At 39.6% G+C, this 18,049-nt stretch overlaps 1 protein-coding gene across 1 annotated transcript in view; it reads right to left on the bottom strand.

Annotated features, from left to right (window-relative positions):
* Positions 1–4,574: 4,574 nt before the first annotated feature.
* Positions 4,575–18,049, bottom strand: part of LOC122800474 (neuromedin-U receptor 2-like) — a 75,290-nt gene continuing 61,815 nt past the window's right edge. Inside the window, exons 2-3 of the mRNA XM_044069917.1 lie at positions 9,037–9,105; positions 4,575–4,622 (exon numbers count right to left, since the gene is read on the bottom strand). Coding sequence (XP_043925852.1) covers positions 4,575–4,622; positions 9,037–9,105 — 117 coding nt within the window. The remainder of the gene's footprint in view (positions 4,623–9,036; positions 9,106–18,049) is intronic.

Raw genomic sequence — 18,049 nt, 5'->3', positions numbered from 1 at the left:
CCCTTACAAGACCGATTACTGACTACAATGCCCCTTTCTGCATGTAAATCACAATGCACTTGCAGCAGCTGGAGAGATCACAGAGATTCCTCACCTGGAGAATCCAGGGCTTCAAACACCTACCCTACACAGATAGGCTAAAAGCCCTTTCCCTCTACTCAGTCTCCTACAGACTCCTCAGAGGTGACCTATGTCTGGCATACAAAGCAATTTCAGACTCCACCCTGATGGGACTGCTGCATATCCGCAAGTCAAGCTCCACTTGAGTAACCCATATGCGAGACCTCAACCTGGTCTGTGACATCAATAGGACTTGCTGGCAGGACAGATTTGTGTCCCAGAGACTCCTCCTTTTGTGGAATAGACTCCCTCTCCACGTAAATAAGAGTACCTCAGTAAACCTTTTGAAGCACAACCTGGATAACTGGATGGGGAACAGAAAATAAGCCCCTGGGATTCCACCTATGTCCCTTCTGGATGGTGACATAGGGTGCTGACTTGTTGGAATATGGGCTAAATTCTTGGTAGGCTTGTAAGGGCCTCAAGGCCAATAGCCTAGTACTTTCCTATGATCCTATGTAAAGTTTATGTCAGATGTTCAAGTGTCTGAACACTCAAACATCAAAGAAAAATGCAAACACAAAAATCTACATGGCTTTATGTTTTCCCGATCTTCAGTGTACCGCAATCCCCATTCATAACCCCGACTTCTAATTAACGAATGTATACTCTAGTTTGTTCAATTAAATTCAAGCTTATATGGTTCAACATTTCTAATTTTGTAGACAACACATTTGACAACCATTAGTTCAGGAATGTGCAGTTCCATTACATGAAAGTAAATCATATACATACATATATATATATATATATATATATATATATATATATATATATATATATTATATATATATATATATATATATATATATATATATATATATATATATATATACACACATCCATCCTCTACCCCTTTTCCCCATTTTTGCACTTGGGGTCAGGGTGTCACTTCAACTGTGGCAATCATCATGAGCCAAGGTATACACCACTGGGTGGCCCGCTCTGCTGCAGTAATTAATTCATACCATTCACTCACATACACACTCACACCTATGGGCAATTTAGAGTGTCCAGTCCACCTACTGCATGTCTTTGGAATGAGGGAGGAAACCAGAGCACCCGGAGAAAACCCATACAACTGCCAGGAGGACATGCAGAATCCACACAGAAGGCACCCTAGCCGAGAATCAATTGTGAGCAACAGTGATAACCACTGCACCACTGATATATATATATATATATATATATATATATATATATATATATATATATATATATATATATATCTTAAGGGGTATAAATGGCTCCCAATGTCCCACAATTGCTACTAAGAGAAAAAAGTACATTATTGCAGATCTAACCATGTAGTGAACCAGAAATAGAGTTCCAGAAAAAAATATTTCATTTATTTTTTATCCTTTATTGACTGTCTTAGCCCCAGTATAATCTCTTTTCAGAGGAGACCCATGGTGGTATTCACATTGCTAGGAAAAATTTGGTCGAAGCATCGGGAACTTCCTTTTTCTTTTTGATACATGTCAAGTCATGGGATCTTTTAATCCACCTGAGCTTTCACCAACTCATGCAGATGGTGTTTTGATTTAATATCTTATCTGAAGAATTACATACTCCACAGTGCAGTACCACCTTATGCTGAACTGTAGTATCTATTAGAAATTAATCCACACATCTGGTGTGGGAATAGAACCCACAGCTTTTTGATCTTCTAACACCAAAGGAAAGTGCAATACCTGTTGTGCTATTGACACTATAAACTCTTGAAATGATAATACTGACAACTTTGAACAAAAGGGATCAAAATAAACAGCTTTATCTTATTGTAAAGGGCTGCATAAATAAACTTGTATATGGAACAACAAATCACATAGTGGTAAGAAAGATAGTCACCTGTTTAACTAACAAGGGAAAGTACATCCACACCACTAAACAGCTTTAGAATTAGTAATCAAGTTTAGAGAAATCAGGTTGAACAAATATTGCAACTGAAATCATTCTCTGAGGGGGCTGATTTGGATCTCTTAGGATCTGTGGAAGTAAACATTGGATCTGTAGCAATCCTATCTCTTTTGGGTTACATGGAAGGCCACTTTATAGTACCGGGAATTGTAATGGCAGATTTCTCTCACAAATAAGTTATGGCTTCCTCCATCAGATGACAGATACATGAGCCCACAGGCAGCACTAGTCATAATTTTGTTGGGTAGAATGTGGAAGCTTTTATGCCCTTTTCAATTCTTTTCTTTCACATGGTGCACCCAGGGAAACCACATTTTTCTCCTAACAAGCAATTGTTTTGAAAACTCATTATCAAAACTTATTTTTCTACCAGGTAAGTGATGTCTTTTTTTACACAAGTAGCATGTGAAACCTTTTCTTTTTGTTGAAAGGACAGAAGGCACACAATGACTGGTCTAGTAAAATCATTAGGCTGTGGTGCAGGGGGCCAGCATTAATTTAGATGAGTGTAGCTAGGATCCATGTCTGAAGAAATCTGAGCATGTCCTTTTGTTCTGCACCTTCTTGCAGCCCCAGAATTCTAATATTACTCTGCCAGCTACTATTTTCCTGATCATCAATCTGACTGCACAAGGTTTGTATAACGCCCAGTAGAAAAGATATCTGATGTTCTGATTTTTCAAGCCTCATGGCTAAATCCTTGATAGTTTGTCCAACAGGGTGAATTTGATGTTCTGAACCTGGCTATGTAGGATTGCTTGAAGTGCTTTCATTGATACTTGCAGCTGATGAATTGTTAAAAGCTCCGCTAGTGTCATTGACAACTCCCGCAATTGAACTGGTTCAGAACTTACCACAGTAGAAGACAGTGCAACGGGTGTGGAGGTCACCATGTTGGATGTATCTGATTCTGGCTTAGAGCAGGACCCCAGCATGTCAAGATTAACTTTAACTTTAGTTTGCTGCTTATTTGGTGGTATGTATTCAAAAACAAATCTCTTGTGCATAGAATACCATACCATGAAAGCTTTGAGCATTTAAGGCAGCCTTGTTGTGAAATTCCAGAGCTCTTGACAATAGTATTCACATTGTCAGAACCTGAACTGGAGGCAGATAATATTTTATTTTAAAATAAAGTACTCCCTTATCCATAAGGTTGTGCAACATTGGCCTTTTTATGCTTAAACTATGAGTCATCAAAAGGAAACACATGAAATGATTAGCATTCTATAACTTCTTATAAAATGCAGACAGTAAGATGACAAGCTTTCTAATTCCCCCCTGCATGGTGCATGTGGGTAGCAACGTTCCATCTAGGAAATGTCCATCAAAAGCTGTATTCAGTACTATTTAGTTATTTAGTCTGAGAGATCAGCATTTCAGACATTTGAGTTTTGAATATTACCTCTATTGACAGTGCATAGATACACATGCTTATAAGGTAAGTAAGCCATGTACCTTTACCTTCACTTGGACATACTAATGTCCCACTTGGACCAAGGCTTTCTACAGATTACGCCATGTTTCTAATAAGAGAGCTTTAGAGTTGTGCTAATGTAATCATGATATCCTGCTTTACTTCTCTTTTCCTCAATAATAAATACTAATTTTCTTGAGGACTTTCTAGGGGCCATCATTAATTAAATGAATGATAGTTGACTGACACTGTCAAAGCAACACAAAGGCAGTGATCATGCAGGTAATCATAACCGTCGCTGCATCTCTTTGTTTTTGTTTTTTTTCCATTAATTATTTTTGAGGGAACAGTTAGGAACTTGTCTGAAAACAATGGAATCCATGTGTGGTTATAAATAGCATACCATCACATGGGGACCAGATGTCACAGGCTGTAAAATCTTTGTAGTTCTGTCTTTAGAAAATTTAACAGATACTCTGGTCTCAATGCACCAGGGACGTTTCAGCATCCTCTACTTTTGGCTTTCTGACCGTGATCATCTTGGACTTCAGCATGTACAGAACTCAATAGCCAGGATCTTGTTGGACATTTACTGTTATGATTATATCATTTCTGTACTGTAGTGTCTGTACAAACAGTCTGTGCCACCAAGATCAGTACCCATTTTTACCCAGGTCAGGCATACCTGTCATCCAGTTCTAACACTCTCACCAGCTGACACAGGGCTGATAGCTGTTCCCAAGAGGCAAAATGTATCTTGAGGCAGTTAACCATATCACCCCCCGGTGAACCTCTAGATTTTGTCAGTTGTGATACTGCCACAGATAGTCTAATTTGAGGTGACCCTTTAAAAATGTACTTTTGTAAATGGTATAGTTCTGTTTATAATTGTGAATTTTTAAATACTCTAAAAAATCTGAGCTATGCTTTATTTATTAACTACTTATCAGTTTTTACATGTGTAAAGAGTTCAGAACAATTTATAATCTGATTCCTAGTAAAACATTGTTAGAGTGTAATTAGGGTAATAAGCAGCAAATAAGCCTGCTTCCAAATATTGTCCTGACGTGGAACAGTAAGCATGGAAAGCAGAAAAAGTGGAAGTGTGCAGCATCGTTTAATACTCAAGTGGCTGTGGAGTATCTCCCTGAAATTCTGTATCGGGCTGTGGGAATAAAAACAAAGTGTGTATACATGCGTCATATGTGTAAGTTACTATCTGTTCTCTATAGTCCTTCAAATAACTATTAGAAACACACTCAAGATAATTTGTTATATTGATATATATGAAGAAATACCTGGTCTGGAATTTTTATTCCAAAGTTAACCAATCTGGAGAAGTGAGTATGAGCCAATGTCTGACAATATGATTTCTGCCTTTATGTTTTTGAAAGTTCCACTATGACTACCCTCTAAACACATTATATCTACTTACATTGCATTATCAATTGATAGTATATGGAAGACTAAGGAATATTTAACTTAGACTTTTCTTTCTGTAGCTGAACATCCAAAAGTTCAGTTCATCTGCCATTGGAACTATGGTATAGCTCTCCCTATCAGGTTGTTCAAAGTTCTCAGCAGCCTGATGGCAGTCTGTTGTAATATGTATCTAGGATTCAACTTGTAGAACTCACTTTTTGACCATTGCTTGAGTGCCCAATAGCAAAGTAGCATCACACTTTCAAGATAAGGGCAAGAATCCACACATTGTGTATAACGCAGAAATTAGAAAAACAAATGAACTGCTGTTCAGGAGTTGCCAATAACTCTCTGAACTTTACCTAACCTTTGCAAGTGACTGATGTCAAGGAAAATGGAGAAGTAAGTGCTAGTTTGTCATGGAATGTAGGAAGTGGGTATATAATTTCAGCTTCAAATTATAAACATTTAATTTCCAATGACAGTGAGGTAAGCATTAAGAAACATAAATGAATTGCAGAATTTTTTGGCACAATAGTGCAGTACATCTTCAATAACCTAAAAACTGTATCTTCCAGTGAGGAGAAAGACACGGTAACATTCTTCCTTCCTTTGTGTCTTGGTTTATATCCTCTAATAAATAAACAGTGACTAGTAGGATTCCATATGAGGAATTGCCGTTTAATCTGATTAACTAAGGGTGTGACTGACTCTGAGGCTGAGTGAAGATTTATATCTTAAAGCAATTACTGTAGTTTTTAACTTCCTTCAAAGGATGGTTGTCTAAAATCAGGAAGTTCCTCAAATGAAGATGGCAGAGAACAGTAAGGATAAGTCAGAGGTAATAAAACATAGTCTTCACGCAGGACACTTTTACAAGTTTGTCCACAGAGTTCCACTCATGATGCTGATATGTTATTTAATCTTAATTGCCATAATGTTACAGATATGAGTCAGAGAGGCAAATGGAAGTGGTCAAAAACAACCTTTGTCCAGTATACTTCTGCACGATCATTTCCACATGTAATAGATAACCCGGTAGTGTGCTAAGAAATGTTCCAGTAACTGTAAATCATGAAGTTATGCAGTTATTGAGTACCTCAATATATAAAGCAAGAATGTACTGGCATACTCAGCGCTTGCTGCAAGTACATCATAATCAGATGCCTCAAAATTGTTAGGCCTCAATCTATGAAGTGCTGCTAATTAAGCAGCATGGCATAGCTTCAGTTACTATGCAGAAAAATCTTTATATTGTTCTTTTAAGAGCTCCTTCAGTTACAAAGGAGAATCCTATCTAATGAGATTCTATCTTCCAGCGTTGTTGTGCATGCTCCTTTGAACCTGCAGCTCCATAATCTTTTGTGGGTGTTAGAACATTCTAAAATGCACAATCACTTAGCATCAGACTTGTAACGTATCTTTAATGACAAGGTGCTGTAGAAATTCCCGTAGAACAAGATTTGCACTGTGAACTATAATCAGCAGAGTTTTACAGTGTAAAATACAAAGAAATTACAGAAGAATCCCAGATGCAGAAAACACTATGGTTTATAGAACTTAATTTGTACCAAGAACAAGGAGTTTTAAATAATGACATATAACTGTTATTGGGAAACGGAGGCATACTCATAAATTAAATTTTAGAGAACAAACTGTACAAATAGCAAGATTAGTTTCACACATCTCTTGATACGAGGTAAAAGAGGTTAGTAATTTTGGAGAAAGGAATGCCAAAACTACAACAAAGAAAATGAAATATTAAAGAACCAAAACATCACATATTTAATAGTATTTTTGTTTTCTTTACAAAGTAAATGCAAGTATAATATAGCAATCATTTGAATTAAAAAAATACTTTCCTTGACCTTGCCTTGATCTTTTTTGCATTAAATCATGACAGCAGGTAAAAGAAACACGGTGAGTTTAAAAGAGGAATGGGCTTTTAATGGATATGTGTGTAAGTAAATTAATCATCTTTTAAACCTGCAGTCCATAGAGTACAGAGTGAAATGGCTAGGCTACCACAATAACTATACATCTGCATTCTCTTTATTCTTTCTGTGACAAATCCTTTATCTCAGTAACTGTCTTTTGGGATGAAAACAAATAGAGGGACAGTTGAGAGTAGAAAGTTTTAAGGTTTTCTTTGTCCTGTCAGCTATATTTTTATCTGATAAATGGCATGCAATCAAAAAGGAGCATAAGTCAACCATGCAGTCATAAATAATGCAACAAAGTTGTTACAATGTGGCATGATGGGATTAGGTATGCATGAATGCCAGCTCAGTGCATTCATGCTTGGGACAGTGCTGCATAATGAAACATTACATCAGTGATAACAGCACTAGCAGAGAAAATACATTGACTCTGCTATGAGTGATCATGTGACCCAGGCGAAACTGCATTCTGGTCATGTGCCTGATACTAAATAAGCATGTTCAGACATGAGACAAAGAGCACTACTTATTCAATACAGTTAGCGGGGCAACCTCTACAAGGGCATTACAGTACAGTGCCTAGGAATTTTATTATATAATTGGAAAGAAAATGGAGAGATATATCAATCAGGAATGAAGAAGAGCAAACAGAGGAACATACAGAATGTCAACAGGAAGAGATAAGTGGTGTGTAGGAGAAGAAAGGAATAAATGTTAACAAGAAAGGAAGAATGGTGTGAAATGATGAGCAAATCTCTGTATGGGTCTTCTCACTTTAGTCAAGTTTCCAATACGTCAACCTCAGAAACACTGGCCGCAAAAAGTTAACAAACCGAACGTTGACATGCTAACATGTATATGCCAAGAAAGCACCTCTACACTTTCAATTTTCACAAAATAAAAAAAAAGCAATTTCTGCAGGGGCAAGCCCCCCTGTACCACCACACCTCCTATTAATTATATATACTAACTCCAAGATTGCATAATCCCTTGTTGATCTCGCACATCTATTGACCATCTGCATATATCAACCAAATGTGGTCGATTAAACAGATATAATAAACAAGCATTTAGACCAAATTCAGGACCCACATATATATGTATGTATGTATGCATGTCTATCTATCTTTATACATACATACATATATATATATATATATAAATATATATATATATATATATATATATATATATATATATATATATATATATATATATATATATAATGTGTGTGTGTGTTTGTGTATGTTGTATATATATATATATATATATATATATATATATATACACACACACACACACACACACACACACACACACACACACACACACACATACATTTTTTCAATAAAGGTGAAGGTGGAAGGTAATAAGTGGAAGGTGTGGGTAGGTAAGGTGGTATAGAAGAAGAAGCACTGGCTGACAAACATTAAATATGGACAAAGACTGGCAAGGGAGGTAATGACACATAAGGGGCAACAACAGAGACATGCAGACTGTCAGTGGTGGGCTATTGGTGATGTGGAGGATTGCACTACAAACAGGGGTTGGTGAGTGACACACATGGATGCAAACATAATGATGGGGGATAGGAATGAGTTAGGAGGGCCTTCCAAACTGACCCAGAAGAGAGCCTATCCAGACTTCAATCACCTTTATGGCTGGCATCATGAGTGGGCTCAGCATCTGATGGCCCAATTGTCAGTTCTAGACTCCATCCAACTGTGTAGGTCTACATCCCACATGAGGGGAGGGGTGCTCCAAGATGCCAATGTGAGTATTGAGTCACCAATCCATCTCAGTCCTCTCCAGCCACTTTGCTTCACACTAGATGACAAAGGATGGTCTTTCTGCACCACTCTCTGATACTGGGTCTTCACCTCTCTCTTCTGAGATGTAGCAATGGTGGCCACTAGTGAACCCTCCAGGTCACCTTCGACAGGGTGATCTTTGTCAGCGTATAGAAAGTTAGGACTGAGGATTACTAGGGACGCATTAGTGAACATGGTGTCCAGTATATTGTACAATGGCCACTACCTTAGCTCTGCCTGCATCATAGTTAATCCTGCAATAAAAATAAACAAATCTAAAGAAACCAAGCAATGAAGTAAAATAAAAATTAAAAACAAAATGAAAAAATACAGAAATACAGCTGTTTACTTATCTGTTGTATAAATTATTAAAATTGCATTTCTTTCAACAATATACTACACTTACATCACTGCCTTCAGAACCTGACCTGCCTCCTCTGGTAGGCAATATAATTTTCTTCAATCTCCTCTGGTGCTGCAAAACATAAAGCATTAACAGTGAACATGGTATATTAATGACAGCAGAAGTCACAGCTATAGGTGCTAGTCCTACTCTGCCATGACAATGCAAGAATAGAATGCTGCAATAAAATGGTTGCTCTGCTTCCCTATCTATTTCTTCCTAGTGGTTGTGAAGATTTAGGTGACACCTCTATAGGTCTCTGTATTTGCCAACAGTATGGAGAAGTTTGGGTGATACCTCTATAGGTTCCTGTATTTGCCAGTAGTGCTTTCCAGAGTAAATGAAGGCAGTGGTATCACTTAATATCCTGGTAAGCAGAGACAAGTCATCTACTTTTGAAAACACACACCTCTCAGTCCACCAGCAAGTGCTCCTGTTGCCCCCTGTGCAGAAAGTGAAAAATGATTTTGCACATTTTGCTGCATTTTGTAGAAGCCCTGCCACAGTCTGTGCCATATGAGGCCTTGTCCAATCACTAGGTCAGTTCCAGGAGAAAAAAATGGTAGCTTGGGCACATGGTATTATATAATGGACACCACATGATGCTCATCAATGGACAGCAGAGGAGAAGAATTTCTATTAACAATACCGTGATGTACAAGGTAAGCAGTGTATTGCAAACTGATATTAACATTAACACACACACACATACACACACACACACACACACACACACACACACACACACACACACACACACACACACACACACACACACACACACACACACACACACACACACACACACACACACACACACACACACACACATTTATGGGACCTCCCAGACCACAATGAAGCAGTAATAGGAGGCAAGGTAGCATAATATCCACAATCTAACAAGTGAAGTGACATTAGCATGATCAAGCTTCACATGTCTGTATGTCTGTGATCTCTGTGATCTTTCAGTATGAGAATGATCAGATGACTGCAGCCTGAAGTAGGATTGATACAGCATTGTGCTATTGGCATAACTCAGAGACAACCATACTAACTCATCACCTTACCATAGTAATTATGCTACAAGGCCAGTATTAACATAATAAAAAATGCAGTAACCATTTTGCTGGAGACTATAGTACAGCAATGTAGAGGATCAGAGTATGGTTGCTTATCAAAGTGCACTACCATATTGGCAAACCGACAATTGGGAAGACATCTGGTTATGGAACTTAGGAGTGCCGTGATCACACAAGGGTGCACAAATGGAATAGACACTGTCACAGAGCAGTGGAGTGTGTGGGGGTAACACTGCTCAGAACATGACAGTGTCTGAGAGGCTAGGGAGGGTGGGGCCCCAGCATTATGGGGCACAAGGAACAGACAGGACACATTGCAGTCCTGGTCAGGGTTCACCCTAGCAGGGCATAGAGCAGGCAGGGCAGGTTGCAGTCCTGCTGTGGAGTGGCTCAGCCTGAGAGGGATCAGGGAACAAGTAAGATAGTTTGCAGTCCTGTTGTGTGAGCTCAGCCTGACAAAACATAGGGAACGCAGTCAGGCTCAGTCACTGTCCTGCTGTGTAGGTAATGGCACAATGTCCCACATGCACACATAGACAGTATGACTTGCTACAGGGGATACTGAATCTCCAGCACACCAGGCACAGAGTATGTTATCTGCATGTCCAATGAACAGCAACCATGCATAACATGCCCAAAGCTGCAACACTATAACACAGTGCCAAGACATTTACACTACATAATTACATTAGACTGTAGATACTACAAGAGTACTGAGGACAGTATGGAGGTAATTGTTACCTGGCACAGACATTATGCATACACACACTGATTCACACATTTAATCCACAGGTGGACATGTCCAGGCATAAGACCAAACAAATGTCAACAACTGCAGAACTTCATCACACAGGAGATGATGGTGCTACAACAGACCTTACACACCCATAGCATCCATATTCTTAAAAAGGGTAAAGTTGACAGGGCCTTCCAGTATCAGACATGGTAGGGACTAATGCAGGACATCATTGTAGTGGATGGCATTAAAAAGACAATAGTACAGGTGTCTCACAGGATCACTAATATACTACTTCATGCCAGGACCAAAGTGCAGGAAATTGTCAGAGACAGTTAATCTCACAGAGATGGAAGAATTCCCGATACTACATACTGTGAAAAATGATTGTATCCTCGTACTAGAAAGTTGCTTGAATGTTGGAGGTGGGCTGGTGACATCTGGCTGAGCATCGATAGGGCTGTCCCTGGTGAGTGTAGGCACTTGTCATTCATGTAAGACAGTGGCTTCTACCTATGAATGGTTTTCACAGAGAAACATATAAGCATTTATGTCATACAGAGACATTAGGTCTGCAATAGTGACAATCTGCTGTACTCTGAGTGACACATGCTGATGGAAGCCACAAATATGCTGAAGCAATCTCACAGGTATGTTATCAGTAAGCATGCATAAGTTCCACTTGGAGAGTATACAGCACAACAGGTCAGAACATTTGTGATGTTATCAGCTTACCAGTAGCTGATGGTTATGACACCATGCACATGACATAGTCTGATGACATGGCAGCACTGTCAGCAATATTAACAGTGGAAGGCACACTCACATCACCCATAGTGGAGCTCATTGTGATGGACCAGGATGCACTTTTAACATCACCTGAGTTCAATGAAGGTCATGCTAACCATGGAACCCCATAACAGTAAAACATGTGTCACCCCCAGAGATGAAATCAGAATGCCACACTGCCTCCAAGGTACATTCACCCAATATAGGCAATAGGTGTGTAGGTAGCCAGCACCATCATAGCTCTAGGATTTTTCCAGAACTGGGTCACTCTTGGGATCAATCAGAAAATGTGCAGATCAATGAACCAAGCACAAATAACCAATATTTACATCATGTCAGAGTTGTTGAGGGTGTTTTGCAGCCTGTTTGATGACCTGCAACTGCTGCAGTGACTGAGGAATATTCTGCAATGCAATTAGAGTGACATGACATATGGGAAGCTGAAGCAGATATGCCTGTTGAGGGTGGTTGTGGCTCAATTGGCATATATTGCTGCATCTATTGAAATGGAGGCAACTGGCTACTTAGCCAAACTAGGGAATGCATGTGCATTGCACAGTTTCAGGGGTCCACTATGGGTGCACTCCAGTGGCAAGCTAACCAGTCTCCTACAGTCAAATACCATTATGTTCTCCCATGCGCTATCATGTGTGATACCTATCCATGCCTACTCATGGGGACATAGATAGCAACATTCTGTTATAAAGCCACAGTGGGACAACAGTGGGGTTCTGGTACATGCATTTAATGTGGTATGCTGTCCTTTTTACAGGATGATTTCAGTCCTGACACTGTGGGGCCACATGTGTACACCCAGCCAGTGTTCCACCCAAGGAAGATCTACTCAGTTACCTAGATGCCATGTTGAGCAGGTGAAGCCTTAACAGCAAATCAGGTGCTGTTGATGGCCCCCAGAACCTGAGGGAAATGGGTATGCCATAGAATGCCATCACTGTGAAGCAGAGTTCATCCCTACACTTATTCAAGTGAAACATGGATCAGTGGATGGGGACCCATAAATATACCCATGGTCTGGCACTTATGTCTCTGTTAGAGAAAGGAAGCTTGCAAATGCTTAGCCACATGCCCAAGTATATACATATCTACACAAAATGCTTAGGAAATAATACCTAGAAAAGTTTATTGAGAAGTACGGCTAGTAAGCCTAGCCAATGCTATATGAACCTTTGCGTTCAAAGGAACAGGAACTCCATGCATCTCCCAATTCTATGTGAAGACAACACATGTCTACTAATTCTGGTATGATATCTCTATCCACAAAGTAGTGGACAACAGTGTGCCATTTGCAGAAGTCATAGTATGTCAGCTGCTGGAGGACTCTTTTATCACATAGAAGTTGGTGATATACAACATCATGGAAACTGGTTCCCAAGGTGGCCACTAATACATGCTGACAAACTATAACAGATACTGCTCCTAGCAACTTAGCATGAGCCATACCCCTTTACAATGAAAAACAATGATCCTCACAAAGGCTGATCATTAATGGTTACTAGTAGTAATTTTTAATATTTCTGAATCATGCTGCAATGTTTGCTTTCATCAATTGCTTATGTTGCATATAAGATCAGACACATGTAGCACAAGCTTGCTAGAAGGAAAATAGTGCAGTATAAGTATATATATAGGTCTACTTCAGGAGATCAAAGTTTTAAAACTTCGAATTTCATATGGCCGAGACCATATGATCGAAGTTTCAAAACTTTGAACACCTGAAAGATAAACAAAAACATAACAAAAAAATTTTCCTGGACCACCCACAATTTCCTGTTCCCCACTGTATAGAGATCTCCGTTCAGAACGTTTGAAGTTTTAAAACTTTGATCATATGGTGTCGGCCATATGAAATTCGAAGTTTTAAAACTTCAATCATCTGAAGGGTCCCCATGAATATGTAGCTGGAAATTGATGGTGTAATGATGAATGTTGTTAGTGCATATGCTCCACAAGGTGGGTGTGTGATGGATGAGAAAGAAACATTTTAGAGTGAGTTGCATGAAGTGGTGGTGACTGTACCCAAGGGTGAGAGAGTGGTGATTGGAGCAGATTTCAATGGGCATGTTGGTGAAGGGAACAGAGGGGATGAGGAGGTGATGGGTTAGGTATGGTGTTAAGGAAAGGAATGCAGAAGGTCAGATGGTAGTGGATTTTGCGAAAAGGATGGACATGAATATATGAATACATATTTTAACAAGAGGGAGGAGCCTAGGGTGACATACAAGAGTGGAGGAAGATGCACACAGGTGGATTATATCTTATGTAGAAGGGCCAGTCTGAAGGAGATTGGAGATTGTAAAGTGGTGGCAGGGGAAAGTGTAGTTAAGCAGCATAGGATGGTGGTTTGTAGGATGACATTGGTGATCAAGAAGAGGAGGAAGAGTGTGAAGGCAGCACCATGGATCAAATGATGGAAATTGAAAAAGGGTAATTGTGAGGTGGAGTTCAGGTAAGAGTTAAACAGGCACTGGGTGGCAGTGAAGAGTTACCGAATAGCTGGGTAACTACAGCAGAGCTAGTAGGGAGATGGCTAGAAAGGTGCTTGATCTGACATCTGGAAAGAGAAAGGAGGACATGGAGACCTGGTGGTGGAATGAGGAAGTACAGGAGAGTATACAGAGAAAGAAGTTGGCAAAGAAGAAGTGGGATTGTCAGAGAGATGAAGAAAGTAGACATGAGCATAAGGAGATGAGGTGCATGGCAAAGAGAGAGGTGATGAAGGCTAAGGATAAGGCATATGAAGAGTTGTATAAAAGGTTGGACACTAAGGAGGGAGAAAAGGACCTGTACAGATTGGCTAGACAGAGGGACTGAGCTAGTAAAGATTTGCAGCAGGTAAGGGTGATAAAGGATAATGAGGGAAACATACTCACAAGCAAGGAGAGTGTGTTGAGCAGATGGAAGGAGTATGTTGAGGGGTTGATGAATGAAGAGAATAAGAGGGAGAAAAGGTTGGATGATGTGAGGATAGTGAATCATGAAGGACAATGGACATGCAAGGAGGAAGTAAGGATAGCTATGAAGAGGATGAAGAATGGAAAGGCTGTTGGTCCAGATGACATACCTGTGGAAGCATGGAGGTGTTTAGGTGAAATGGCAGTGGAGTTTTTAACTAGATTGTTTAATGAAATCTTGGAAAGTGAGAGGATGCCTGAGGAATGGAGAAAAGGTGTTTTGGTACCGATTTATAAGAATAAGGGTGATATGCAGAGCTGTAGTAACTACAGTGGGATTAAATTGATCAGTCACAGCATGAAGTTATGGAAAAGAGTAGTGGAAGCTAGGTTAAGAAGGGAGGTGATGATTAGTGATCAGCAGTATGGCTTCATGCCAGGAAAGAGCACTACAGATGCGATGTTTGCTCTGAGAGTGTTCATGGAGAAGTACAGAGAAGGTCAGAAGGAGTTGCATTGTGTCTTTGTGGACTTAGAGAAAGCATATGACAGGGTGCCTAGTGAGGAGTAGTGGTATTGTATGAGGAAGTCAGGTGTGTCAGAGAAGTATGTAAGAGTGGTACAGAATACGTACATGGGTAGTGTGACAGCAGTGAGGTCTGCTGTGGGAGTGACGGATGCATTTAAGATGGAGGTGGGATTACATCAAGGATCAGCTCTGAGCCCTTTCTTATTTGCAATGGTGATGGACAGGTTGACAGACGAGATCAGACAGGAGTCCCTGTGGATTATGATGTTTGCAGATGACATTGTGATCTGTAGTGAGAGTAGGGAACAGGTGGAGCAGACCCTGGAGAGGTGGAGATATGCTCTAGAGCGAAGAGGAATGAAGGTCAGCAGGACTAAGACAGAATATAATGTGTGAATGAGAGGGAGGATAGAGGAATGGTGAGGATGCAGGGAGTAGAGGTGGCAAAGGTGGATGAGTTTAAATACTTGGGATCAACAGTTCAGAATAATGGTGAGTGTGGAAGAGAGGTGAAGAAGAGAGTACAGGCAGGATGGAGTGGGTGGAGAAGAGTGTCAGGAGTGATTTGTGACAGACAAGTACCAGTAAGAGTGAAAGGGAAGGTCTACAAAAGGGTAGTGAGACCAGCTATGTTATATGGGTTGGAAACAGTGGCATTGACAAAAAGGCAGGAGTCAGAGCTGGACATGGCAGAGTTTAAGATGTTAAGATTTGTACTGGGTGTGACAAGGGTGGACAGGATTAGGAATAAGTATATTAGAGGGTCAGCCCAGGTTGGAAGGTTTGGAGACAAAGCTAGAGAGGCAAGATTACATTGGTTTGGATATGTGCTGAGGAGGGATGCAGAGCATATTGGGAAAAAGATGTTAAGGATGAAGCTGCCAGGTAGCAGGAAAAGAGGAAGGCCTAAAGATAAGGTTTATGGATGTGGTGAGAGAGGACATGCAGGTGGTTGGTGTGACAGAGCAAGATGCAGAGGACAGGAAGAAATGGAAACAGATGATCCACTGTGGTGAACCCTAACGGGAGCAGCCGAAAGAAGAAGAAGATTATTGACTTCTCTGGTAACTGGGCAAATAGAATGTTGTTATATAATGTGTCCAGGTGTCCAGGTGGACAGTGCCTGAGATATTTGCGTAAATATAATATTCATACATATACATATTTTTATTACTTGTAAAGTACAAATATCTACAAATTGGTTGTAGACAGGCAGCAGATATCATTAACACATTTTCCAGCATTGTATAAGTTATCATGAAGTACTATATATACATTTTGTGGGTCGAGTTATTAACAGAAATATTAATACAACACATAACAAATTTTTCAATATTATGTAATCTTTTAAACTGACACCATAAAAGCCATAAAGTACCATCAACTCTTTACTGATAAAGTTAACAAAAATATTAATACAGCAAATATTCATAATTTATCATAAAAATAAAACTGTCTCAGTAATCACGACCACATTTAGATCATGAGGCATTCCTCACCTGTGTGCTGGCCTAGTATCATTTCAGAAAACCATTTGACAGGCTGAAAGCAAAGTTCCAGACATTTGCATAAATATGAATAGTATGTCCGAAACTCATATGTATGTTATTATTTACTGACTGCAATCCTTATAGATTTGCCAAAAATAAACACAAGTAAGAAGAGTAATTCCCAGAATGATGAAGTCTTCATTAATGAAGTAAACAAACAATCAGGTGCTTAGAAAATCCAAAAAAGCCAATTTTGAGGCTTATATAGTCAAAGGCAATCCCAAAGCCTTTTTTAAATTATGTTCATAATCTCAGAAGCACAATGCAGCAATGCACTGAGATGATTATGAACAATCTTACTGACAACAAGACTGAAGATATAGCGAATGTACTGGCTGATAAATTTATCACAAACTTTAGCCCTCTCTCCCCTCCATCTACCCACAAGATATACTAGAAACTGACTAGCCTCCAGATATTATGCAATACCAAGTCCTAAAAATGCTATCAAATGCTAAAAATAATGAATCAGTGGGTTCTGACAATATCCCTGGATGCATCATAAATAGCATGAAGTGCCATTTAGCCACCCTCCTAACAACAATGCTCAATCCTGCCTTCATACAGGTTTTGTACCAAGTGAATAGAGAACAGCTACAGTCATTCCCCAGCATAAGGGAGGACCTTCCATACAGACAGGCAATTACAGACTCCTAAGTTTGACTAGCCACATATGCAGAGCCATGGAAGGATTTACCATGGATCTAATCAGTAAGGACAAAGGGAACTTCCAGATACTGGACCAGTCTGAGTAGCTAAGTTTGGATTCATCATGGGCAGGTCATGCTTAGGCAACCTGGTAGACTTTTTTTGAAAAGTTCACCAAAGTAATGGATGACGGTAAAATGATACATACTACATACCTTGACCTGATCAAAGCTTTTGACACAGTCCCCAACTCAGACATAGTAATAAAACTAAATAAACTGAAACTAAACCCCTAGATCACCCTCTGAATTGCTAGCTGATTCACAGATATGAAGCAGGTGAGCAAAATAGGAAAAGCTACCTCCATTACCATTGGAGTTCCCCAGGGTCTTGCGATGTGGACTCTCCTGTTTGGCATCTTTTTCACTGAAGTAAATGCCAATATCAAAGGGCACTGGTTGACTAAGTTTGCAGATGACAACAAGCTAGGAGCAGTCACTGAAATCCCAAATGACTTAGCCATCCTGCAGGAAGCTTTATCACAAACAGATAACTGGAGCCAGAATCATGGACTGAAACTAAATGTAAAAAAATGCATTATCTTATCCTTTGAAATGTCATCTACCCCAGGAAACTCCTACATTGACAATGCAACCTTAAGGGTTGATACAGTTGTTCAGGATTTAGGAAGTTATTTGGACAGTGACTTATTGTTCAGTCAGCATGTGTCACATGAGTCTTTCAATATTGCACAGGTTATAAACACAGGGATT

Source organism: Protopterus annectens, chromosome 4.part0 (assembly GCF_019279795.1).
Source record: "Protopterus annectens isolate FY-2018-M chromosome 4.part0, PAN1.0, whole genome shotgun sequence".
NCBI classification, from domain to species: Eukaryota; Metazoa; Chordata; order Ceratodontiformes; family Protopteridae; genus Protopterus; species Protopterus annectens.
This window is presented reverse-complemented; position numbering and strand designations above follow the sequence as displayed.